This window comes from Eretmochelys imbricata, chromosome 14 (assembly GCF_965152235.1).
Source record: "Eretmochelys imbricata isolate rEreImb1 chromosome 14, rEreImb1.hap1, whole genome shotgun sequence".
NCBI classification, from domain to species: domain Eukaryota; kingdom Metazoa; phylum Chordata; order Testudines; family Cheloniidae; genus Eretmochelys; species Eretmochelys imbricata.
This window is the reverse complement of record NC_135585.1, coordinates 1,182,750-1,208,962: the sequence shown is the minus strand read 5'-3', so window position 1 is coordinate 1,208,962 and position 26,213 is coordinate 1,182,750. Positions and strand designations below refer to the sequence as shown.

Below are 26,213 nucleotides of genomic sequence, written 5' to 3'. Positions count from 1 at the left end.
TTCCAGAACGGCAGGTTTGGGAGGTGCTGCTTAAGACTACCTGGCTGTTGTTTTTCTTGACCACAGTTTATGTCCAGTTCAGGGCTGGAGGGCATGGGAGACAAAGATGAGATGATAGGACATAGCCTCAGGCAGATGGCGGGTTGCGGCCCGGCAAGGAGCTGGAGGTGACAGCCTGGATAGCGATCAAGATGGAGGAATCCTCAGCAGTGCTGGAGAAGAGAGGGAGGGAAGCACTTGGGGTCTCACCATATTCCTGTTGAAACTTGTGGCTGGTTATCCAGGACGATAAGTGGGACTGAGGGGCCAGGAGGAGAGGGAGAGTTGAGAGTTAGTGGCAGAAGTAATGATGGGCTGTGAGAACGTATGTGGTCATTCAGCATTGGGGTGAAGGGCCTGATCCTGCAATTGAGTGTGTGCAAGGACATCCCTATGCTCACATAAGAGGCTCATTGACTTCAGTGGGGCTCTGTGCATAGGTGCACCCCAGTGCCTGTGCAGTCTGCTGCAAGATTGAGTCCCTACCCTAGAAACAGGGTATTTCTTAGATGTATATAAACATTATGCTGTGGAGTAAAACTATCCCCTGGCTGGGGGCTCAGGTCTTACATTTTCCCACACCCAGCCCTTGTGCTTGTGAAAGGACTGCAGAGTCTGGGTAGGAAATACAGTCAGTCTGGGAAAAAGAAAAGGAGTCCTTGTGGCACCTTAGAGACTAACCAATTTATTTGAGCATGAGCTTTCGTGAGCTACAGCTCACTTCAAAGCTCATGCTCAAATAAATTGGTTAGTCTCTAAGGTGCCACAAGGACTCCTTTTCTTTTTGCGAATACAGACTAACATGGCTGTTACTCTGAAACCAGTCAGTCTGGGGGCACACTAGTGGAAAGTGAGGGTGGCCAGTCCCTGTGGAATACCTTTGTCATCTGTGTTTCTCTCTAGGAACTTGGTGAGAATCTGCTATTTGCGAAGCCCAACATTTACTGTCACTTTGCCCAGGGAATTGGAGAGCCCAAGTACCTCCCTGTGTCAGACTCCAGGTATCTGAACAAGCTGCTGGTGGAAGCCCTGGAGACGTACAATGAGGTCAATGCCGTGATGAATTTGGTGAGAATCAGTGTGAACTGGCAGTAAGAGTGAAATGCTAGGGCAAGAGATTTCTCCTAGCATTTTGGGGTGAAATCTGACTTTTTTACACCTGTGCGCTCTGTTTCATATGCTTTTCATTTGGAAATAGTGGAGTTCACTGCAAGCTCTTATTGTGTTCAGACTAGCAAAAGCCTCTCCTGTCTGCTCTGCTCAGGTGCTGTTTGAAGATGCTGTGTCCCACATTTGCAGAATTAGCCGGATATTAGAGTCTCCCCGAGGGAATGCCTTGTTGGTGGGAGTAGGAGGGAGCGGAAAGCAAAGTCTTTCCCGACTAGCAGCCTATATTAGTGCTCTGGATGTATTTCAGATTACACTGAAGAAAGGATATGGAATTCCTGACCTCAAGGTTAGCACTGGCTTTTCTTCACCCTTTGCTAGGGAAATCCAATCTGCTCACGAAAAGAAGACATGATAAATGGTGCTAAAAGCCTGCTAGGCAAGCACCTCACCTTGATCTGATGGTCAAAAACAGGCTTATAAAAGCTTCATGTTCTATTATCGGGTATTTAGGCTGGCATCCACTCTGGGCAAGGAACTCCCCAGAGCCTCTGGAAGGAATCCCTGCCCTGAGGTGTTTACGTTGGAGGAGACCCACAGACAGAGACTGGGGAAGGGGAACAGCAATTGGGAATTTCTGTACACGTCTGCTCAGGTCACTGTAAGCAGCACAGCAGAGGTGGCTCTTTAAGAGGGATTTAAACACAAACAGGGCAAGGGCCATGCAATGAGCTCACAGGGGCTGGACTGTGCACGGGGAGGGGGTCACATGGAAAAAGGGATGGCGGGGCTGCAGGAGAAGCTGATCACTGGGCAGATGAGACGGGGAATATTGTAGCATACTAGGGGCAAGAGGTGAGGTCACAATGCTGGTCTCATTCCACTCAGCTGATTTCTGGATTTCACTCAAAGATGCAGCAACATGTTTCAGATGAAAGGCTTGAACTGGTTGCTTTTGGTAGATGCCAGTTAACTAGAGGCATGTGCTGTAAGCTGGAGAACCAGAGAGCATCCATCTCAGTACAGCACAGTGGGGCTGCTCAGGTCTCGGCAGGCAGGCAGGCAGTATTCCTACTCTAGTGTCTGCAATAGCGGTTGCTAAGCTAGAGGCTTTGCTGGGAGGGCAAGTGGGCTTTCGGGGTCAGGAAAGGGAGAATTGGGCCCAAACAGAGTGTGGAGATTGTACCTTTACAGATAAAGGAAAGAACCAGGTAGAAAAAAAGATAAACAAGGAATGTGTTAGCAACCGTAGGGGAAATGTCACTGCACCCTTCTCCCGGCTGTTCTTGCTTCTCTGCCCACTGGATCTGCTTCTGCTAGTGTGTCATTGCTTTGACCTCCAGCACCAAACAAACAAGTGGCAATGTGGAAGAGCAGTGTTGCTGGAACAATGAGCCAGGCCAGCACTCCAGCTTGGGCTGCTCCAGCTTGCACTTGTCTGGGGACTGAAGGCACTTGGCTTGCAGCCTGTCTCACGCTGGGGCGTCCCACAGGTACATTATCTCCAACATACACCCTTTGGTGGCTCGTTCCTGTGTAGGCACACACTGCAGTCTAGGGCCCCAGACCCTGTGCACGTGCACAGAGCAGGTTGTAGGGCCAGACACATCTCACACTTCCAAGTTACTTTTGGCAATAGATGTACAAGAAACAGGAGTGTTTAACCCACATGCAACAGGGAGTTCTCTACTCTAAGAAATTGTTTCAGATGTGTTTGTGCAGAGCAAGTATGGCATCTAGTGACCATGGGATTACTCGTGGCTCTGTGTTCTCTGTACACGTGTAACAGTGTAGGATATTAACATGCTTTACCCTGAGTTCTCAAAGCAGCTATGCAGAGGAGATGCTCATCCACCTTCCTCCTGTGTAAGAAAAGCCAGAATTACAGCCAAGTCAAGACTCTGCCTGCCCCCACACTGTCTTCGGACAGAGCAGTTCTGGACTTGTTGAGTTTGACTGTCCTGATCACAAGAAGGGCGTATGTGCCAGCTCTACGTTTGTAGCTGCTGAGTCTCACCATTGCCCCCAGCTGAAGCTGTGGCTTCTTAAGCGTGAGAACCTAGCTTTCCCCTGAACAGGAGACTCCTTAGTCCCTCCTGGCTCAGTCAATCTTGTCATCTTCTTATGCTAGGAAGAGATGTTCCCACCCTATCCTAGACTAAGGTGCTTACTGTAGGACAACTAATCATTATAATGTGATTAATAAGACAAGTTTCTGGGTGACAGAGGCATAATGGTTTCTGTCTTTTGCACTAGCTGGATCTGGCCTCTCAGTATATCAAAGCGGCTGTGAAGAATACACCCACCGTATTCCTAATGACAGATTCACAGGTTGCTGAGGAGCAATTCCTGGTTTTGATCAATGATCTCTTAGCCTCTGGAGAGATCCCAGGACTTTTTCAGGATGATGAAGTGGAAAATATTATTGGTGCCATGAGGCCACAAGTGAAATCTCTTGGAATGCAAGATACATGGGAAAACTGCTGGAAATTCTTTATAGACAAAGTCAGACGGCAGTTAAAGGTAGGCGTCTGTCTGTTTAGCATGTACGTGGGCTCCCAGCATTTCTGACTTTGTCTTAACTGCAGATCTTTTTGGAACCAGTGCCCAGGCATTGCTATCTGCCTGTTTGGGTTATATTGTGATAACTTGTAGTGAAACCCATTTTCAAAGTAACCCCAGCCCAGCCTCGAAATGTATACTTCCAAGTTCGTGAGTGTGCAATTTTTGCCATCTAAATATTTACACATCTCAGAACTGTGTGTGTAAATAAACTCTGGGCTTGCTCCCACTGGGTAGCTGGCCATCTAGGGATGGACTTCCAAAGAGTTCAGTATCCAGCAGCTCCCCCTCAAGCGCCTACGTGGGAGCTGGTGTTTTAAAGATCTGGTCCCGCAGGTGAGTGCCATAGACCGCCAAGGTGTGGTTGGGCATGGAGCTGGAGAAGCTGTTTGGGGATAAATTGTTGGTGGGGTGCTGTAGTTTACTACTCTTCACAATGGTAGAGCGCGAAGTCCAAGTTAATGCTTTCATTCACCCTACCAACCTGCCATTTACGTGTTCCTGCCCTGATGCTGTCATGTTGCATTCCCAGGAGCCGATTTTCATTGTCGTGTCCAAATCTGCATCTCTCTATTGCAAGTGGCTGTTATACATGTGGGACCAGGTCTCCCGCTGCACACAGTTCTCGCTCAGTGCAGCAGAGGGGCTGAGTCTCCCCGATTTTCTGCCTCGCTTGGGGAGCCGTGAGTCAGTGGAGAATAGATGGAGATCAGTATGCTCCATCCTCCCCTCCCCACCCAACATGCCCCTGTGCTGGGGGCTGCAGGAATGGTAATGGGGCTGATCACACTGACTTTACCAGGGACTCCCACACACCAGATGAGAGAGAGCTCCGATAGTATGGTGATGGGCAGCAGTGTCAAACCCTCATGTAGACAGAGCCAGACTCCATCCCCTTGGTGCCTACAGAGCAGTGTGGCAGCAAGCTTGGCCATGGATCCTTGCACACAGGGAAGTGAATCTGTGCTGAGTTACGCTTAGCCCATGTGCTGTGATAAACACACACAGAGAATGTGCACCAGGTTCTCTTCCGCGCCAGCAGCTCAAAAGGGCTGTACACTGGCCGGGCGTCTCCAGCTGAGGCGTGTGCTGGCTTTAAGGAGTCCCCAGTTGGTGTGGAGACAGCAGCCCTGGTAGAGAGTGTGAAGGGACCTTGGCTAGAGCACCACTGCGCGCTACATAGCTCCATGGAGGATACAGGCAGCTGGCATTGGTTAGAGCAGCCTTTCAGCTGCACTACATCAGGCCAGTGCAGAACCAGCTGTACGGTCCGGCAACCACCAGGGAGTCCCCCAAGCTGTGCTGAACAGGTGCTGGGTGCAGCAGGATATCTGGCCCCGTGTTCATCTTTCTGTTTTGATGTCGGCTTGTCACATGTGCTGTAATGTGCTATGGTCCCAGGTCATCCTGTGCTTCTCTCCTGTGGGTTCTACGCTGCGGGTACGTGCAAGGAAATTCCCTGCTGTGGTCAACTGCACGGCCATAGACTGGTTCCATGAGTGGCCTGAGGATGCTCTGGTGTCCGTCAGTGGCAGATTCTTGGAGGAAACGGAGGGAATTGAGGTGAGCAGTTGCCTGCTTGGCCTGAAGTGCTGTGGTCCCTAGCAGCTGGTGTCATGAACCAGTCTGATGGGCAACGAGTGAGCTGTCAGACAATCTCAGGGCCCTGGTTGCTTCGTCCTCCGCACGCTCAGGGGTATTTGGCCCAACAGCGAACATGAGAACCCCTGGAAAGCTCCATTGCTGCTTTCCTTCTTCACTTTAGCTGAATTCAAGGCGCTCAGATGCTGTGAAAACCTCAGGCTGTGAGCTGCACACAGAGTTCACAGCATGAAGGAAAGGAGCAGCTGCAGCCTTCTTGCCAAGCACAGATGCTGGATAAACCTTCTTCTCTCTCTTTTCTCCTTTGTCCCTGTCAAACACACACCCACAATACCCAGGGAAATCAAATATTCGAAAAAGTTAGGCCCTCTGCTAATGCACCAAAGGTTATCCGCAGACATACAGAATTTGAGGAATGCAAAAGTTAAGGACCTGAGTAATATTAATTGTGATAACTTAACTCATACTTTCAATGATTAGTCTGCTATTTAGTGTACAGCAATGCCGTGGGCAAGTTGGTGTTATTTTGCCTACCCTGGGTGTTGGTATTTAAATAAGTAACTTTCACATTACATGAAGGCAGAGGTTTGCATTGAATGTCTATAATGAGCCTGTATTTAGTAACGGGGTAACTGATTGCATGTATGGGTCCTATTGCAGCCAGAAGTCAAGATCTCCATTGGTCAATTTATGTCCTATGTCCACAAAACGGTAAATGAGATGTCCAAAGTCTACCTGGCCACTGAGCGGCGCTATAACTATACAACACCGAAAACCTTTCTGGAACTGATAAAACTTTACCAGAACTTGCTCTCTAAAAAGAGAAGAGAGCTCATTGCAAAAATTGACAGGTTGGAGAATGGCTTAATGAAACTTCAGAGTACTTCTTCCCAGGTACGTGTGCCCAGGGACACTTTCACCCATCCATTCCGATCCCGTTCTAGTTCTCCTCATCTTGGCAGAGACCAGAGTCAGTTACAGCAAATGGGCAGGGAGCCCATGTCTGGGATCCATCCCCATTCCATGTGCTACTGCGAGTCCCACGGCTTTGTCCTCTATACTGGAAACACTGGGTGAGCAGTGACATCATTACTTGTGGTGGCCCTGAGAGCCCCATTCTGCCAGGGGCTGCACACACGTCACGACGACTGTCCCTGCCCCAGAGGGTTCACAGCCTTAATGTGTGATGAGAGACAACAGGTAAAGACAACAGATGCAGCAGGACTGGGAGGATGTGGAATGGTGAATGATCTGTTTGGTATAACTGAGCAGTGGTCGTGGTGCTCCCCTTGCCTATTTCTGTCTCCTTTACGACTTGAAACCATCTTTTCTCTAAATAGTTCAAAAGCAACCATAGATACCAGGTGTTGCCTTCCTATGCCTAGCTGGTTTCCTTTGTCTGGGAGCAGACTGTTCCTATTTCTACTGTACTCTGTATAGGTTGAGGACCTAAAAGCCAAACTGGCTGTCCAAGAGCTGGAGCTGAAGCAGAAGAATGAGGATGCAGATAAACTGATCCAGGTAGTAGGTGTTGAAACTGAGAAAGTGAGCAAGGAGAAGATGATTGCTGATGAGGAGGAGCTGAAGGTTCAGGTCATTAACACGGTATGTTCACATCTCCCAGGACAACAGTGCATTTAGCTAAAGCTTCTCTCCTGCCATGGCACCACCACAAGAGGCTCCACGACTGGGGACATCAGCTACTGACTAACAGGGAAAGGTGCTCGGATGGGGCAGCCCAGGTGTGTGTGTTGAAGGAGTTTCAGCGCATCCCTGCTGCCAGCTGCCGTACTGCAACAGGGGAAATAAATCTGGAGAGGCAGAACAACTTTCCTTCCAAATTGATACTTAGTGACCAGGACCCTGAAGCCTTGGCTTGGTCCCCAGCCCAGTGAGCTATATGCATGCACCCCAGAAACAACAGGGGCTGTGAAGGTTCTTTTACACACCTAGCACTTACACCTCTTGCAGCTCACATTCTTCCCTAGACGTCTACCGAGAAGTGTTGGTTATTACTGTACTTTGGGAAGGCCCCTAGGGGCCCAACCAGGTGAGAGTGAGCCCCTTTTGTACAGACAGACAGTACCAGCCAGTCCCTGTCCCAAAGGTCTCCCTATCCAAGAGGAGGATGGCAGTAGGGCGGGGGCGGGAGTAGGGAGGGGTCAGGTTCACAGGACCAGGAGCTCCGTTATTCTGGATTCACCCTGTGCCCATGTTGTAGATAGAGAGTGTATGTGTTGGGGTTATTTTTATTGGAGATAAGCAACGGGGTAGCAGGCATCCCCGCCTGGCCCCTGCCTGGCCATCCCCAGCTGGCAGGGTTCTGTGGCAGCTCTTAGCCGTGAGCTGTGACTGGGAGGGAGAGAGCAGTGGCTTTACCGTTGGTGGGTGAGGTTGTTCCACCCGTAGGGGCAGCACAGGAGAAAACACGGGGATACTTGGGGGAGAAAGGGATAAACTGGCATCCTTGAATAAGCTGCCATTCAGCTCAACATGCTCCCTCTGCCCGAAGTGTGAATCCCTCATTCTGTAGATAACTTGGGCCTCCCTCCCGCCAAGTGCCCTGCTTCTGACGAGCTCCGACAGAGCCATCTCCGTCCCTGTCCGGAGTTAGTGCTTGTGTGCGGGATGGCTTGACTGCCCTGCAGACTGAGGCGAGGCAGGGCAGGGCAGCAGGGCCGTGGCAACTCAAGTTCTCCCATGCCACCCTGCTGGGCCTGTCCACACTGCTCGAGGGCTTTCCTCCCCGGGGACCATTCAAGCCCATCGAGCCTGAGCCCATCTTCTCAGAGGGCCAGCCAGGGGCAAGCTCACCCCAGCTGTGATGTGAAATGGGAACAAGACAGAGCCCAGCCTCCCCCCCCCCCCCCCCGCAGCCCTGCATTCACTGTTTGTATTGTTCCATCAGAACGTAACCGAAAAACAAAGAGCCTGTGAGACGGACTTGGCTAAAGCGGAACCTGCTCTATTAGCAGCACAAGAAGCTCTTGACACTCTCAATAAGGTAAATACTTGCCTGAGTGGGGCGGAAATTATTTCCCTAGTTAGTTTTTACCTTCTGGCTGGTAGGCAGGGGCGTGCACAAGGCGGGGCAAGCAGGGCACGAGCCCCCCCAGTAATCATGAGGGACACAGTATTCCCCCTGCTCTGGGGCTGCGGTGGGGCCGGGGGCAGCAAGCTCTTCCCAGGGCCAGGGGTGAGGAGGAGGGGAGAGCGAGTTTCTGTGCACCCCACCTTCAAAAGGGGTGAAATTTAAATTCCTGTGCATGCCCCTGTTGGTGGGAACCAGACTAACTGGATTCAAAGCTTTGTTGAAAGCTAGACGTGTTACTTTCACTTTTCAGTACTCTCCACCCTGTGCAAAACTCATCAGTCTTTTCTGTTCTCCTTAGAACAACCTGACAGAGCTGAAGTCTTTTGGTTCACCTCCCGAAGCAGTGGTTAATGTCACAGCAGCTGTGATGATACTGACAGCTCCAGGGGGCAGGATACCAAAGGACAAAAGCTGGAAGGCAGCTAAAATCATGATGGGGAAAGTAGATTCTTTCCTGGATTCCTTAAAGAAGTTTGATAAAGAGCACATTCCTGAGGCCTGTCTGAAAGCATTTAAGTGAGTGAAATGTGTGCGAGAGCCCACTGAGGCAGGCCTTGAATGAAAATGGGGCGTCACATTTATTTGTCCCTGAGTGTTTGTCAATGCAGTCTCTGTGCACGGCTACACCCACTTCTTTGCAGTTGTCTTCACAGAACCATGCGCCATCACTGGAATCTCTCAGTCATGAGGCAGTTCTGGGACCAGAGCCAAAGGCATTAATGAAAACCAGGCCCTTGGTGGGTTAAACTGGGCACCCTAAATAGTGACTACTTTTAACCTGTCCAAGGCCCCAGAGGAGAATCCAAGTCTTAACACAGATTAGCCAACATCATCTCCTTTAATGCTATCTTGATTTGTATTCTCTCTTCAGGCCCTATCAGTCAGATCCAACCTTTGACCCAGAGTTCATACTCTCAAAGTCAACAGCTGCAGCAGGTCTGTGCTCCTGGTGTCTAAATATTGTTCGCTTCTATGAAGTCTACTGTGACGTCGCACCCAAGAGGCAGGCGCTAGAGGAGGCTAATGCAGAATTGGCAGAGGCACAAGATAAACTTGATCACATTAAAAACAAGATTGCAGTAAGTGCATTTTGTTACTCTCACTGGCAAAATAATCCAACCACAAACTTGCTACCTGAGTCAATATCTCTGTTTAAATTGGTTGCCATCCATTGTTGGTAATAAATGGTTAAACTGTGGATCAGAGAATGAAGCCAAAGGTAAGCGAGACAGATTCCTAGAAGTCTGTGAAGTCCAGGTAGGAGAGACTTGCTTTGTAACTGATAACCATGGAGTCACAAGTGCATGCAGAGCTTTCTCCCTCCTCCTGTGTATCGTGTGGCACTCTCAGGTTCCATATTTAATAGATAATTGCAAACATCTTGTTTTTAAAGGACCTAAATGCCAACTTGGCAACTCTAACAGCAGAATTTGAAAAGGCAACAGCTGAAAAAATCAAATGCCAACAAGAGGCTGATGCTACTAACAGAGTCATCACCTTAGCAAACAGGTACAGTGCCACTGTCAACACCCAGCTCATAACGCACTTCCCTGGAACTTGCCAAGACTGTTCAACCACCAATCTTCAATGTCAGCTGTTTAATTACCAGACCTGAGATTCTCTAACATCACCTCCTGGGGGAAGAAACTCTTTTGAATGGTACGAAAGACAAAGATGAACGCACTGAAAAATCCCTGATATGGGCATAATTTCAGTTGCCTCATTTAGGAATGGTCACTTGACATGAATATGTATCTTTAGTAATTGGTTTAATAGAATTAAAGTTTTGTCAGTATAATAGTCAACGTTTTCAGTCAATGATGTTCTTCCCATCAAGAGCTTTCTTTGTAACGCTGCCCAGTTACTATCCATTCCACAGGCCTTGGAAGCAATCTCCCCCTGCTTATGCCATAATTACTCAAGACTTGTGCAAACAGTGGCAGTGCAAAACTAGTACTGTAGTGAATATTTTTATTTATCTATCTAAGAATATCAGTCACTGGGAAGCTCCATAAGCCACTGAGCCCTCTGGAGCCAGCATCTTGGAGCTGCAGCCCCAAAAATCTTTTTGGAGAGCTCACAAGGAAGTTTTTTAAATGGACAAATATGCAGAGCTTGTTGATATTTCCAGCCTCTGCAGTTACTCCTAGGAGACACTGTAAATTCTCCAGGCCAGGGCAGGACCACGTATCTACCTAAGGTCTGTGCAGGGCCATGGGGTGCCACAATTCAGTCACAATAATACACTTGTCTCCTTTGAAACGTCACCGCAGGCTTGTCGGAGGGTTAGCTTCGGAAAATGTTCGCTGGGCTGAGTCTGTGGAAAACTTCCGAGAGCAGGAGAAGACTTTGTGTGGAGATGTCCTGCTGATTTCAGCCTTTGTTTCGTATGTTGGCTATTTCACTAAGAAATACAGGACGGAGCTGATGGACAAGTACTGGATACCATACTTAAATGAGTTGAAGGTAAATCAGTCTAGCACAGATATAAAGCCCATGGCGTTTGTTTCATGCCACTGGGAAAAGCAGTGTACGCTGAGCATAGGGCTAGTATACAGTTTCTCACCCCCTTACGTTGTATTTGTGAAGATCCCACAAGGAGCTGTGATTTAGCCTGTGCCCGTGGCACCCTCTGATGGACTTGGGTACCGTGGGAATGCATTACCATGCATTTTAAAATGGACTCCAGCTGACATGGGGCACAGCTGCCTTACCTCAGAATGGTCTTGGTGTTTTAAAGGTTTCAGAGTAGCAACCGTGTTAGTTTGTATCCGCAAAAAAAGCAGGAGGACTTGTGGCACCTTAGAGACTAACACATTTATTAGAGCATAAGCTTTCGTGGGCCTTTACCTTGTTAAATAATTTAGTGCTCGATAGTTTGAGATGAGCTAGAGAGAGTCTCACCTGCAACCCTAGATCAGCAGGTGCTTCAGAGATACCTTTTGTGTTGCAGGTGCCAATTCCTGTTACACCAGGGTTGGATCCTTTGAGTCTTCTGACTGATGATGCGGATATCGCTACTTGGAATAACCAAGGGCTGCCCAGTGACCACATGTCTACAGAAAATGCCACGATTCTGTGCAACACAGAGCGCTGGCCTCTCATTGTGGATGCCCAGTTACAAGGGGTCAAATGGATTAAAAACAAATATGGAGAACAGCTGAAAGCAATCAGACTGGGACAGAGAAGGTTTGTTTGGGCACGTTGGTTCTTTACACAGCTGTCTGATCATTTGCCCTCTCAATACTCTGCAGAGCTCCGCTGCCGGAAAGACATGCCTTAACGATAAGACCAAGCAGGCAGCGCCCGGTCCAGCAGAACCCTCTCCTGTGACCTTATTTGTGCAAGGAGACCCCTGACTGGGTTTATTCTGAGAATCTTCAGTGCTTGTTTTATATATCAATTACTATCCTTTGTGCCATGTCCTCTGCAGAGCCTCACAGAGAGCACGTGGAGGCATGGGTCTCTGCTGTTCCACCATTCCAGAACCAAGGGTACCCTTGCCCCCACCCCCTCACTTCTTGAGCAGATGTGGAACCCAGTCTCCTCTCTGCTCTGGGATCTGAGCCTTGCCACAGATCTTCTCCCATCCTGCAGGGGGGGGGGGGGGGTTGGCCCATTGGCCTGTGTCTCAAGACGCCAGGTCCTCAGAGCACTTGGAGCACTCTGGATAGCAAGAGAAAGAAGTGTAAGGAAAACCAGGCCTCCAGTGCACTGACTGCCGGCTATGCCCCTGGCTGGCTATGTCCTGGTGCAGACAGCAGCCCTGGGCCATATGGGCTAGAGATAAGGGGCTGTTCAGATCTGAGCTGCTCAGTCCTTTGTCAGACCCTGTGCATCTGGCCGTGCTGGGCCTCCCTGGTCAACGTAGTCTGAATGATTCATTGGATCCTGAGTCTGCCCGTGATGGGTCCCTTTGGATCCTCTATTTGAACAGGGCCTCTGGTTTCTTCAGCATGCATTGCTCTGTAGAGTTCTGCAGAGAACCGGGATTACCTTGGCAAGCCACCTTGGTGTGTGAGGGTCTGAAGGGTGCTGGTGCTCCTCTCTCTTCGCTTAGAGCTTTCTGGGGCCATGTTTGCATGGCTTAGGCTCTTCTCAAATGTGCCGCAGCTATCTGGATATCATTGAGCAAGCTATTTCAGATGGACACCCCCTGCTCATTGAGAACATCGGCGAGACGGTGGAGCCTGTGCTGGACCCTTTGCTAGGCAGGAACACCATCAAAAAGGGAAAGTAAGTGTATTCTCACTCCTCTTGACAAAGGAATTGGCACTTCAATCATAGAATCAGAGGGTTAGTTAGGACCGCAAGCATCATCAAGTGTGACCCCCTGCCAAGATGCAGCATTTGCTGTGTCTAAACCATCCAAGACAGATGGTTAGCAAGCCTCTTTGAAAATCCTCTGCTCTGAGCAGGTCAATTTTCAACCCACTGAAATGTGTTGGCAGATTGGGACCAGACCTTTCTGGGCAGAGATGTGACTCTCTGACCAGTTTTCCCTCCCTTTTTAACAACCCTTTCCTTGGGAGGATTTTCACTGTCCCTCTTATTGTGTTTTACCACAAACGCTAATTTTCTGGGCCACTGAGTGATATTTGGTTAAAGATTTTAGAGCAGAAGCCTTCACAGGTGCTTGGGTTGCACAATAAAGTGAAAGAAACAACAAGATTTTTTTTGTTTTACACTAAATGGCAGATGCAGGTACATCCCCAGCAGCGGGGCTTTCCTTGAGAACTACCCCAGTGACCGGCCTCCTGGTCCCTTCTCCCACTCCTGCTTCTTTGCCCCTCTCAAGTCCCTTCTCCAGGCTTGTCCATCACTCCATTCAACGCTCTCTGAAAACTCCCTCCTGCTGTCTGATGGGGGGGGGCAGTTAATAATTATTGACTAAGGGGGCTGTCTTAGCACCTGGTCCAAAACCCACTGACACCCGCAGGAATTTTCCCATTGACCTCAGTCACAGCCCGACTGAGTCACTGTTTGATGGGATTACTGTACCCTGGCTCTATCAGTTTCCAGCCCGCTCTTTGCTGGACTTTGTCTGAATGGAGACTATCAGGCTGGCATTTGCAAAGGAGTCTCAGGGAGCTAAATGCTCAAACCTAGCTGCAGTCCAACGGGAGTTGAGCACCTAACTCCCTCCAGCTGCTGGGACAATCCTAGTCCATCCTCTGCTGCAGAGCTGTGTATTTGTATGTGCTCCAGTAAAGTGGGGCTCAAAGTAACAAATCTCTCATAACTAGCAGTTAGGGCATTAGTAGGAGGGGTAGTGTCTGTGTTGGTTTGTTTAATGCCAAATGGTTTAGCACTTACCAAAAGTCACTTGTTTAATTAACTAAACAGATACATTAAGATAGGCGATAAAGAAGTGGAATACCATCCAGACTTCCGTTTGATTCTGCACACCAAATACTTTAACCCCCATTACAAGCCAGAGATGCAGGCTCAGTGCACTTTAATTAACTTCCTGGTAACCAGAGATGGACTGGAGGATCAGCTGTTGGCGGCAGTAGTTGCAAAAGAGAGACCAGATCTAGAGCAACTGAAGGTATCGATGCTATTACTAGAGAGAAGGTAGCATGGTAGAGCCTGCTGTAGCTTTACTTACAAACAGCGAAACACATGCTATTCCAGCCAGACCTACACTGTTCACAGAAAACTGATTGAACCCTAATTAGGACTCACTGTCATCTATGCTGGGTACTTTCTCCAGGAAATCTCCAGTGCCAATAAAAGTGATAATATTCTGATATATTTGCTCCTTAAATTATAAATATTGGTGTGGGTCAGTCACAGGTATAACATGTGTAACAGTGATCGATAGACAACACATGATCTCCTAAAAATTATATCTAATAACTCTACCCCTTTGGAAAAAAGGAAGCACCATCAGGTCCATTTAACCTCAGCAATCCACAGTAGATGGTGGGGTACAATCATTTTTATTTTGATGCATTAAACTGACATCACTCTGGAGTTGCAACCCTGCCATAACGGGACAGGAGTGTCATTTCCCTGTCTGGTTCTCTATTAGGATGACCAGATGTCCCGATTTTATAGGGACAATCCCGATATTTGGGGCTTTTTCTTATATGGGCACCTATTACCCCCCACACTCTGTCCCAATTTTTCATATTTGCTGTCTGGTCACCCTATTCTCTATGAAGGTTAGGATGCGTTAGAGTGTTATGATTTAAATATGAAGGGCCTGCCTCTCCCTTGTATGGCACTGTTACGATAGCGTGTCAGTGGCATTCTCATGTCATGATGCAGTTAGCAGGTCCAGCTAATATATTCTAAACAAAAGTGTAGAGTACGCTCTGAGAGAAAGGGTAGATGAGGTAATATCTTTTACCTTTTCCTATCCTAGGACCAACATGACTACAGCAACATTGTAAACACAGAATACATTCAGGCATTTCTTCAGTGACTTATACAGCTCATAACTACATTATAAACTAAACTGATATGCAAAAGAACATAAAACCAGCAATAGCCCCTGCTAACTGGTGCATTATTTCATTGGGCGTATCAAGGGTCCCTAGTTTAAATCACTCCAAACTGATGCTATGAAAGCTTTAGTTGTAAATCCCTTGCTAATTAATTTTCCTCTTTTGTACATTGATGCTGTAGGCAAATCTCACAAAGAGTCAAAATGAATTTAAGATTTTCTTGAAAGAGCTGGAAGATTCTTTGCTTGCCCGCCTCTCTGCTGCATCAGGAAACTTCCTGGGAGACACTGCATTGGTGGAGAACCTAGAGACAACAAAGCGAACAGCCATGGAAATTGAGGAAAAAGTAAGAAAGCTGCCCCAAGACTCCTGGGGGTTACACTGTGGAACCAGTAGAGTTTCTTTTAGAAAATGAATTTGGTGTCCAACTCTGTCAAAGCAGGGGATAGGACTGGGAGACCCATTGTTTTCGAGGACATGCAAAGCTGCTGTAGTAACATTGTTTGTTTTTAAGGTGAGAGAAGCTAAAATTACAGAAATTAAAATTAATGAAGCTAGAGAAAACTACAGGCCAGCTGCAGAAAGGGCATCCTTGTTGTACTTTATACTGAATGACCTCAACAAAATTGACCCCATCTACCAGTTCTCATTAAAGGTAACTAACAAATATGGGGCAGACAGTAATATGTCACTGAATAGATTTTCAAAGAATTCACAAGGGTCATTGTTGCTACAATTCTGAGTGTTTTATTGAAAACAACAATCGAGGTACCCATCTCTAACCATTTCTGGCTAGGCATTCAACGTAGTCTTTGAGAAGGCCATCCAGCGAACTCTTCCAGCTGACGACGTGAAGCAGCGGGTGATAAACCTAACAGATGAGATCACCTACTCGGTCTTTGTGTACACTGCACGGGGACTCTTTGAGAGAGACAAACTCATTTTCATGGCCCAAGTTGCCTTTCAGGTAATATGGATAAACACACTGGACTCCAGTTAAAATTACTAGCTAATACAACTTTTCAGATATGTAATACACGGTGGTCTCTTATTCCTGGGGCAAAGCATGTGTCCCCCGCATATTAGCCTTAATTATTATTCATATAATTTTGTCATGCAAACATTTATGTCAGAGCTGCAGGGAAAAAACTTATAGTCAGAGAAGTGTCATGGCCTGTGGGGAGGAGTTTTGGAGTGTGAGCCCACCTGCCCTGGCAGTTCCTGTCCCACAGGGCTGGGTCCAGCTCCTCACTCTGGGCGTTGTGACCCCTAGTGCTACGTCACCACACCAATCAAACTTGGCCCATCCGCCCCTCCATCTCCAGCTATGGAAGGGTGGAGATACTAAACTCCCGTGGCACTCTGACCACATGGCCTAGCTCTCCACTTCCAGAGCAGAGAGACAGGCCCGCAAGAGCCATCATTGCAAGGGTCACAGACTTCATTAAAATTCCAATTGCCATGAACACTGTGAGCTCCATGCCAAAATCGTAGTCTTAATAATAATCTTCTAGATGGTGTGTAAATGCACCCTGTTTTACAATCATGGCTCAGTCAGACATGCTCTCACCCAAAGAATTTACATCTTAAAGTTTGAGCCAAAATCCACTGAAGTCAGTGGAAGATTCCCCCAGGCTTCAGTGGACTTTGGTTCAGGCCCTAAGGCCTGTATCCTCTAGGATGCCTGAGAATGTGCTCAACTGCATTGAACCCAAGGGCCCAGTTCTACCAACACTTGGTGAGAGCAGAAGGGACTGTTATGATTGAGCCATAGTGATTCCTGCATCAAGCCCTTGTGTGGCACTTGGGTCCCACTGAAGAGAATGGCAAAATGCCTACTGACTTCAGTGGGGCCCGGGTTTCATCTCAAGGGAATGCTCAATAGTGGAGTAATCCCACTGCTCTCCAGAGAGCTAGTCAGGTAAGTGAGCGCTGAGTCCTGTAGTCAGCATGGGCAGGATTGGGCCCGCACATGTGGGGAGGGGCAGAGTTGAGATGCTGTGGGAGAACACAAGGTAGCAACTGTTCCTGGGAGAAGTGAGTTGGAGATGGGGAGAGTGCTTGGTGGGCTGCTCCAAGTGTGCGTGAGGGTGAAGCAAAGAGGAGGAGACTGGGGCAGGTGGGAGGGGGCTGTTCTGGTCAGAGCAACAGGAAAGGGGTGACCCTTATGGCTGCACTGGGTAGAGTAGCGGGGCAGAAGCAGGAAGGTGACAGACCCAGCCTGGCAGTAATGATCCCAATGGAATGCTAGTGCAGACAAAGCCACAGGGGTTCCTCCCTTCATCGTGGGCCCATCATTGGTCCCGGTGGGCTTGTCTTGGTGGGCAAAAGCCTTCTTCAGTGCTGCTGTTGTTATGCATTTTGTAACATTTACAGTGGCATCGCACCGAGAGGCCAGCCAGGTCCCTGCCCCATTGTGCGAGACTCTGTACAAACATAGTAAACATGGCCCTGCCCCCAAAGAGTTCCAACGCCAGAGCCTGAGGGGTCCAGCCCATTCCTCCGGGAGCCGGTGTGTCTGCACCACTTCTGCAATGTCTATTTTCCCAGCACGTGTGAGCATAGGGCTTGTGACACAGAGCAGTTCAGCTGTTCAGAAATGGGTTATGTAACCTTGTGCATTGTAATCTCTGCTTTCTCATCAGGTTTTGTTAATGAAGAAAGAAGTGAACCCGGTTGAACTGGACTTTCTTTTGCGCTTTCCGTTCAAGGCTGGACTGACGTCCCCTGTGGATTTCTTACAATCTCAAGGATGGGGAGGAATTAAGGTGTGTCTGAAGAATGTAACACTTTGTACAAATTCTTCTGTTGTAAACACTACATAGAATAGCCTAAGACATTGCACCATGGAAGTCCGTAAACCAGGCCACACAATTGTGAGGCCAGTAATATGCAGGTTGAAACAGGAGACAGGATAAGTTTGATAATGCTGGAGATTATTGGTTAAACTAACACCCTTGGGAGTTGTAGCTCTTAAAAATGCTCAAAAACAGTCACGTTATTGGAATATTTATCTAAAAATAACGTTGATTAGCTGATTATTTCATTAGAGGTTTTCTAATCACCAAAGTAGCCACCATAGCAGAAGGTGGCATGAGAAGCAGTCAGTTATGCAGCACTGTGTAATCCAGCATCACTTGGAAAGGCATCTTCAGGTTGGTATCATTTTAAAGCTAAGAAGCCAGGCTTAGAGGTGTTACTGAGCAACGGCTAACGTCCCTTTTGTTTGTGAAAGTATCATCGTTAAAATCAACATCGTTCATGGTTATTTGCCTGGCACCTGAGTTATGGATGTTGCCCAGTAGATACACACAGCCACGCAGCAGCTCTCCGCTGCACTGTATGCCTTTGCTCCAGACAGGGACCTCCCATTGGCTTCAGTGGGCACGTGCTGTAGAGAGCCAGTGTCACCCCTAGAGAGTAAGGCAAGTCAGAGTCAGCAAATGGAATAAGATCTAGAGGGAGAATAGGACGGTGTTAAAAAATACTGAGCCTGATGTTGAGAGTTTTAAAAAACACAAATATAATCCTTCCCTTTCTTGTGCCTATGCTGCCTCCCTGGCTGGGCCAGCACCACCAACTGTGCGCTTAGACACCTCTCTTCTATGCTTCAGACATGTCTATCTCTTAAACATTTCTCCTGCACATGCCACTATCAGCTGTCTCCAAAGATGGTCTCTGGCTAGAAGGAAGGTGACCATGGATCACCATTATCACAGCAGACCTGTCGTGTGCCTCTCATTTCTTGCATAATTACATAGCCTAAACTGTTAGCATATTTTGGGTGCATCACGGAATCTCCACCTGCTCCATAAGAACCCCCAAGCCCCCACAACAGGAATCCAATGCTAGCCACATCTTACCCTCATTTTCTCAGGTGGCAGCAAATATCTGGATTATATCAGTGTTCCAGGGAGTATCTGAGTATTTTTATACTGAAAGCTCACAGCCTAGGTGTGATGCCACAGAAGGCTGTAGCCAGTGATTTTACACTTCATCACTTAAATTAACTTTAAATAAAAATAAAAGGCTACCAGGTGCTGGGCTAGAGCATGTAACTGGCTACAGTTTGTAAGAAACACACAGCACTTGAGTCTGCTGTCAGCCACACCTGTGAAAAGCCACAATGTCTCCAGCAAGCCCATCCCACTGGGGCCACAGAGCAGGAGGGGGCACGAGAACACAGAAGCAGCTGGCCCTTTTCTCATATATTTGAAGGTCCTCTCAGATATGGATGAGTTCAAGAATTTGGACAGCGATATTGAAGGTTCGGCAAAGCGATGGAAAAAATTTGTTGAGTCGGAGGCACCGGAGAAGGAAGTGTTCCCGAAGGAGTGGAAGAATAAATTAGCTCTGCAGAAGCTGTGTATGATGAGATGCATGAGGCCAGACAGAATGACCTATGCAGTCAGGTATTCTCTCCTGATCCTGCAGGGCCCTGTGCTGTCAAGAAGGGTCTTGGCATGCCTACACTGAATGATTCTGGAGAGGCATTTCATGCTGGTGCAGGAGAAATGGGACATGATGTAGCATGCAGCTGTGCAGTAACTGCACCTGCCTGCAGCATGGGGATGAGGCACAGAGCTGACGGCATGGGGCCTGTCGCCTGGTAATAGGATTCCAAAATGGCGTTTCCAAAAGGGGGTTCGTGGTGGTTAGTGCACTTGTGAAGAGCCAGCGTGTCCTGCGTATCGCCTCCTGTGGGACATGTGCCAAGAGACATCCAGCTTCAGGCACCCAGGCCCCACCAGCGCCCTGTGGTGATCCTGAACATGCGGCACCAAGGCTACAAAAGAGCCATGTACCCCAACACCTCAGCTCATCCTTTCTGCAGCCAGCTCTACTGGCAGAGACCTCCTCTATGCCCACTGCAATTGCTAGGGCTTCCTACCCCACCCCGTGTGTATCTAGAGCAGACCCTTGCTGCAGGTGTTGTTCAACTAGAACTCCTCAAACACTCTCCTGGAGTGAAGCTGCCTGTTTGTCCCAGGCTCCCTGTCATCTCCGCCCTGGCAGAAGGCAATGCTGATGGGGCACACTGAAGGGAGGTATAAAGCCGTTGGAGGTGCGGAGCTATGGTGGGGATGGGAACACTCTTACCTGTGCAAGTGTAACACTGACAGACCCTGGTCATCGGTGGGTGGCATCGAACCTGTGGCCTCTGGATCTTAGTGCACGAGCCTCTACAGCATGAGCTAAAAGCCAGCTGGCTGTTCACGAAGGCTGCAGAGCAGACTCATTCATCTCTCTCTAAGTGGTCTTGGTGCCACTAGATGGGACAGACCACCATACCCAGGAGGTGTGTGGGTTACACAAGCTACAGGTTCAAGGTGACAATGGTGTAGATCTGGCCCAGATACTTTCCTTAGAAAGCTCCAGGCATGTTGTGTAATCCAGTTTTTCTGTTATCAGCTCTTCTCTGGGATTTCCTTGCTCAGATTAAATTTTTGTGCATTATTTTGGTTTGCAGCTCCACTCCCTGCCCTTAACACCTCCTGAGCCTTTGTAGGAATATTTTCAGTTTTCATACAGAACTTAAAGCCTATGCCCTGATCTGCCTTCAAGGCTAACTGTAGAAACACATGGCCTAGCCCTGCAAGTTATTTGTAATAAATCGGATAAAAAGTCTGGGACTAATTTTGCATCAACTTCTTTTTCACAGAAACTTTGTGGAAGAGAAGATGGGAAGTAAGTTTGTAGAAGGCAGAAGTATTGAATTTTCTAAATCGTATGAAGAGAGCAGCCCATCCACTGCAATATTCTTTATCCTCTCTCCAGGGGTTGACCCACTGAAAGACGTAGAGGCACTGGGTAAGTCAAGAGTCCTCTTCACTAACAGTAGGGTCTGTGGCATGGTAGTCATGGAAGATGTTATCAATAAAGAGCAGACATTGCATAGGCATGCAATTTTCAGATTTATTTTTTTTAATTTTAATGTATTCCTGTGGATTTCTCCCCCCCTCCCCAGGAAGAAAGCTAGGCTTTACCATTGACAATGGAAAAATCCATAATGTGTCTCTAGGGCAAGGACAGGAAGTTGTGGCAGAAAATGCTCTGGATGTAGCTGCTATTGAAGGACACTGGGTCATTCTTCAGGTAGTAGAAGCACCATTGCATTGTTGGTTCTCTGGTGTACCTTTGTTGTTTCTATAGTAATCTAATAGTATTCAGAGCAGCCCATTATACATTCAGAAATTCTCAATGTCAGTGCAAAGAGTTCTACATAACGCACATGTTGTTCAAAATTCCTGCCTCTCCTCTCAAGGTGAACTCCACTTTCCTAAATACATTACCTCGCATTTGTCTGTATTGAATGCCTTTAGCTATCATGTTGTCCAACTTCCTGGTTGCTTAGATTCTGGAGTACATCACCTTTCTACCTCATCACCTGCCACCCAGCATGATTTACTGCATCTGATCTTTAACTCCCATGGGCCAGCAGAAGCTAAGACTACCGTGGAGGTAGACAGTGCATTCAGGACCCAGGAGAATGGCTTAGTGCTGGGTGAAGCATGTACTGTATATCATTTAGTAAAGGACTTCTAATGTTTCAGTGAAGAACACTGTTGAATACGCCATCACTTGGGAAGCTTTAAACCAAGGCTTGATTTCTTTCTAAAGAGGTGCTCTTCATCAGTGGTTCTCAACCAGGGGTATACATATCCCTGGGGATACTCAGAGGTCTTCCAGAGGTACATCTACTCATCTAGATATTTGTCTAGTTTTACAACAGGCTACACAAAAAGCCCTAGCAAAGTCAGTACAAACTAAAATTTCATATAGACAATGACTTGTGTATACTGTTCTGTATACTGAAATTAAGTACAATATTTATATTCCAGTTGATTTATTTTATAATTATATGGTAAAAAGGAGAAAATAAGCAATTTTTCAGTAATAGTGTGCTGTGACACTTGTATTTTTGTAAGCAAGTAGTTTTTAAGTAAGGTGAGACTTGGGCTACACTAGACAAATCAGATTCCTGAAATGGGAACAGTAGTCTGGAAAGGTTGAGAGCCACTGCTCTACATCAACCAGAAGTTGTGGCCTATGTTATGCGGGAGGACAGACTGGATGCTGCTAATGGTCTCTGCTGGCCTTCCAGTCTATTAATCCAAATGTTAAAAGATGCTGATGGGTACAAATCCTAGGACACTGACTACAGTGTTTGGTGGGCAGCTTCTACTGACCTGCATCAAATCTAAACAGGTGACTAAGTCACCAGAGGAAGCACGGGGCCTTGTCAGTGCATCACGTCCCAGTGAAACAACAGTGAACCACGTGGGCCGCTAGGCCTAAGAGGCGTAAAATAGCATCATTGGCTCCATCACAGCACTTCTCACCTAGCCCTGTGAGGGACTTCGGCTGTACGGGATTGAAATTTGGGAGCAAGAAGTGAAGTCAAATTGTATCTGTTGCAGAATATCCACCTGGTTGCAAAGTGGCTGGGCACACTGGATAAGAAGGTTGAGAGGTACAGCATTGGCAGCCACCAGGATTACAGAGTGTTTATGAGTGCTGAACCTGCTGCCACGCCAGACGCTCATATTATTCCTCAAGGACTCTTGGAAAATGCCATTAAAATTACCAATGAGCCCCCGACTGGCATGTATGCTAACTTGCACAAAGCACTGGATCTCTTTACTCAGGTATTCAGATGACAGGGTTGATTATTTTTTTAAGCTGGTTGGGTTTGTTTTGTTGTTGTTATATACTTTTTTCTGCAGTCACAGCAATTTATTAGCAGTTGTAAGGCTGCTCTCTTTTTTGGCTTTTCTCCCCAGGAGAGTGAGTGCAGCCTGCCTAGGAAACGGATTTCTTAGCATTTAGATTCATCGTTTACCCCTAAGTCATCTAGTCTGATCCCTCTTAGCTCTGTTCTTTTCAGTGCACTAATTCATACTGATGCCCTTCATAAAGGCATTTTCACCACATTGGCGTTAATTACAGGGCTTTTTCAAAGTTTTTGTATGCTTTCTGCATTGTAGTGGAAAAGGTACCCTTGTGATGTCCGGCTATTCCTATCAGTGTTCCCATAACATAAGATTTCACTAGGGACAGAGCAAATTTGTAATCCTTACAGGCCTGTTCAGCAATATTAAAAAAAAAAAAAAAAAAAAAAATTAAATGTAAAACTGCTAGTGATGGGGATGTTAAGAGGTGAGGTCATGCCAAGCCTGTCTGATTACAGAAGCACTCTACTGCAGCTGTGTGTTTTGACTGGCTACAAGTTTCTATTTGTAGGCTAATATAAACAGAGGCTAATATACCATAGTCTGTCATTGCAAGAGTCATTTCTTCTCTGCCTGTAAATAAAGGAAAATTCCAGCATGCTATGGTGTGTACCCTTAGAACGTTCCACCGCCAGTTCCAGGGACCCGCTCCAGAACTGGTAGAATCTTTCCAACGGGTGAAGCCTTTTAAGGGCCCTACTGCCCTTGGCCCTCAAAGACACAGGTACTAAGAGCAGGGAAGGGCCCTTTGCCACAGATGAGGTCTCCAATTTATTAACAGACTGCAGCATTCTTGTTGAGTGTTTTTGGATTTTACAGGTGTTTCGCTTACTGGTGTTCTCCAAACCTATCTGAATTGGTTTCACACTACATGATACAGTGTAAGCTAGTACTTGCTAGCAGAGCTGAGGAATAACTAGGTAACTTGGACTTGCTTAGAAGAAAACATGGCAGGGTTTATACTTATGCTTTTTTCCTACATCTGAGCATTGTTGGGCCTGGTGCAAAATATGATTCTAGAACTTTACACTGAGCTTCTGAAATGAAGAATTGTAGGTCACCATGGTGTGCATAAGTATCACCGGTGACTTCAGAGACAATACAGATCATACAGTTCTAGGAAGAAGCCTGATCAAGATACACCTCTACTGCCTGCTTCTGACGCACCACAGCTACCCTTTGACAGAGCCATGTGACCAGTAGCTGTAGTCGCAATTACTCTTATTGATACTTTGGGTTATTTTTAACTCAGGGGTAGAGTGCCAGAGTTTAAAACGAGCAGGCAGTTAGAATTAAGAGGTCATTTCTCATCAGATTATAAACACATCATAGTAAGGTATGTGGCCTAGGCCAGGCGTTTCCGTCTCACACGTTCTAATGTACTATGAGTAAATTCTGTGCAAGCAGCAATGAATGTTGCTGAGACTACACGTAAGCTATTGGGAACATGCTTAAGCTGAGACCCCTACATGCACTTTGTGGTAAAGAAGGTTCAGCTCCGTTTTTGCTGGCGAGTTGTGAGAAGTTGTTTTTTATATTCAGACACCCATTGGGGACATTTCCTCTTCTGCACACAAGCACCCTCTTTTCCTCTTTCTTCTGCTTTAGGATACTTTAGAGATGTGCACCAAAGAAATTGAATTCAAGTGCATCTTGTTTGCTCTCTGTTACTTTCATGCGGTGGTAGCTGAAAGGCGTAAGTTTGGTGCGCAGGGCTGGAATAGGTCTTATCCTTTCAACAACGGAGACCTGACTATATCCATCAACGTGCTGTATAATTACCTGGAGGCTAATGTCAAGGTTAGAACATGCTTGTTTAACATCAGCAAGTCAGAGTGATTCTTCCCAGGTTACAAAAAGCAGCACTACAGGGGAAAGGCAGGACGCTGCTGTTAGACCTCCCCTTCTTGGCCCCCTCCCAGCCTCCTTCCTGGGTGCGGGGAGTATTGTGGAAGCACAGGGCTCCAACAGCCTTTGGACTGAAGAAGGCTCTGCCGGGAGCTCCACAGGTTTGGGGGAGGATCCCTCTGCTGCCGCCCCACTACCGAACAGCAACTGGCTGATGCGTGAGCTGTGTGTCCCTGGGCTGGGGCATAGCAAAACCAGGGGAACCTTTAAAGGCAAACTGCAACTCACCTTCAGTGAGTAGTGTGAGGCAGCCTTTGTCTGAAAACAGAGCTCTAACGTGGTCCTAAGCCTGCAGGTGCGGTGTGCTGGGTTGGCAGCAGGCTGTGAGCGAATCCAGCGAGGGGCCCTACGCGGGTGGAAGATGGACATTTAGCAAATCAGCTGAGGCAGCAGCAGGGTGTGCTCAGATTGTCCAGCCCTCTTGCCTTTCAGTGTTTTCATTTGAAATGTGAGAACATCCAGCTGGAAGGCAAAATCTCCCCCAGCAATGAAACCACAGGTCCCAAGCCAAGGGAGGAGCACGCTCCTTGCTCCAGGCCTTATGGAAGTGGCAAAAGCTTAATTAAATTCAGCAGGGATGAAAAGAGACATGATCCAGAGGAAAGACTCATCTGCCACTCTGGGGGCTGTCTTCATGCTGGGGAGGGGTGAAATCCCCCGTGATCACGGTCAAAAGGGTGATGGGCGCCATGCTGCTCTTCCCCCCTCCTACCCCCCGCCCCGATGTTGATGCTGAGCTGCTCACATGTGATTGACTCCAAGGGCTTGCTCTTGCATGGTGAGGGCACACCAAAGCTAACTTGACATGTGACGCTTCCCGCTGCTGTCTGGGACTTTCAGAACATGCCTTTTATAGAAATCACTTTGCACTGACTCAGCATCTCGTCTAGGTTCCATGGGATGATCTTCGCTATCTCTTTGGTGAAATTATGTATGGGGGACACATCACAGATGACTGGGATCGCAGGTTGTGTAGAACTTACCTGTCAGAATACATCCGCGTGGAGATGCTGGAGGGAGAAATGACCTTGGCTCCAGGGTTTTTAGTTCCACCCAACTTGGATTACAAGGTGAGGAAAGGCTCTTCTCTTCTATGAGAGCTCCACAGTTCACTGCAGCTGTCAAAAGGCTGTGGCTCTCTTGGGGATGTATGTGAGATAAGAGCACCGCCTTACAGAACCTGGAAAGAACCCCACGAAGATGACATAAGGAGACACTGGGGAGAGTCCATGGAAACAGTAGAGTGATTCCCAGGGGGAGAGTGGCAGGACAAGAAAAAGCAGTTCAGTAATAAACCAGGACAAAGCTGAGGAAGGACATGAGTAAAATCTTCTTAGTGAGGGAGGGTAGTAGGTCTACAGCACCCTCACTGGGAAACTGTGAGATGGTTTAGATATTTTCTAGGTTGGAATACCAGAGAATCCTATTCCATGATGGAGTAGGGCCAGATGAGCCCAAAGGTCTTAAAAGCCTTGTCTAGGAATATGCATCTAGTCACTCAGTGTTTGCTATCTGCCCTGTTTTTTAGGGTTATCATGAATACATTGATGAGAACCTCCCCCCAGAGAGCCCATACCTTTATGGGCTCCACCCCAATGCTGAAATTGGCTTCCTCACTGTCACTTCTGAAAAGCTTTTCCGTACAGTTCTGGAAATGCAGCCCAAGGAGTCTGATGCTGGAGGAGGGACGGGTGTGTCCCGAGAGGAAAAGGT

The 26,213-nt window shown here is 47.6% G+C and overlaps 2 protein-coding genes across 8 annotated transcripts in view; one reads left to right on the top strand and one right to left on the bottom strand.

Annotated features, from left to right (window-relative positions):
* DNAH17 (dynein axonemal heavy chain 17) overlaps window positions 1–26,213 on the top strand; it is a 99,534-nt gene that overhangs the window by 66,087 nt on the left and 7,234 nt on the right. The window contains exons 52-76 of the mRNA XM_077833775.1: window positions 943–1,107; window positions 1,304–1,495; window positions 3,403–3,669; window positions 5,110–5,271; window positions 5,971–6,204; window positions 6,751–6,915; window positions 8,219–8,314; window positions 8,703–8,920; window positions 9,276–9,483; window positions 9,798–9,913; window positions 10,678–10,870; window positions 11,358–11,593; window positions 12,518–12,640; window positions 13,751–13,955; window positions 15,041–15,205; window positions 15,374–15,514; window positions 15,656–15,826; window positions 17,505–17,627; window positions 19,078–19,271; window positions 20,522–20,674; window positions 20,832–20,955; window positions 22,281–22,508; window positions 24,201–24,392; window positions 25,391–25,570; window positions 26,029–26,211. Of these exons, the coding sequence (XP_077689901.1) occupies window positions 943–1,107; window positions 1,304–1,495; window positions 3,403–3,669; window positions 5,110–5,271; window positions 5,971–6,204; window positions 6,751–6,915; window positions 8,219–8,314; window positions 8,703–8,920; window positions 9,276–9,483; window positions 9,798–9,913; window positions 10,678–10,870; window positions 11,358–11,593; window positions 12,518–12,640; window positions 13,751–13,955; window positions 15,041–15,205; window positions 15,374–15,514; window positions 15,656–15,826; window positions 17,505–17,627; window positions 19,078–19,271; window positions 20,522–20,674; window positions 20,832–20,955; window positions 22,281–22,508; window positions 24,201–24,392; window positions 25,391–25,570; window positions 26,029–26,211 (4,434 nt within the window). The remainder of the gene's footprint in view (window positions 1–942; window positions 1,108–1,303; window positions 1,496–3,402; window positions 3,670–5,109; window positions 5,272–5,970; window positions 6,205–6,750; window positions 6,916–8,218; window positions 8,315–8,702; window positions 8,921–9,275; window positions 9,484–9,797; window positions 9,914–10,677; window positions 10,871–11,357; window positions 11,594–12,517; window positions 12,641–13,750; window positions 13,956–15,040; window positions 15,206–15,373; window positions 15,515–15,655; window positions 15,827–17,504; window positions 17,628–19,077; window positions 19,272–20,521; window positions 20,675–20,831; window positions 20,956–22,280; window positions 22,509–24,200; window positions 24,393–25,390; window positions 25,571–26,028; window positions 26,212–26,213) is intronic.
* The window catches only part of PGS1 (phosphatidylglycerophosphate synthase 1), a 47,469-nt gene continuing 36,301 nt past the window's right edge, over window positions 15,046–26,213 (bottom strand). For 2 of the 7 annotated variants that reach the window (XR_013347937.1, XR_013347941.1), the window contains 3 exons: window positions 25,484–25,680; window positions 24,729–24,846; window positions 15,584–18,272 (listed from right to left, as the gene is read on the bottom strand). The gene's annotated coding sequence lies outside the window, so the exon portion shown is untranslated. Of the gene's footprint in view, window positions 15,164–15,583; window positions 18,273–24,728; window positions 24,847–25,483; window positions 25,681–26,213 lie in introns of those variants that run through there. The other 5 variants (XR_013347940.1, XM_077833777.1, XR_013347939.1 and 2 more) reach the window with 3 other exon arrangements.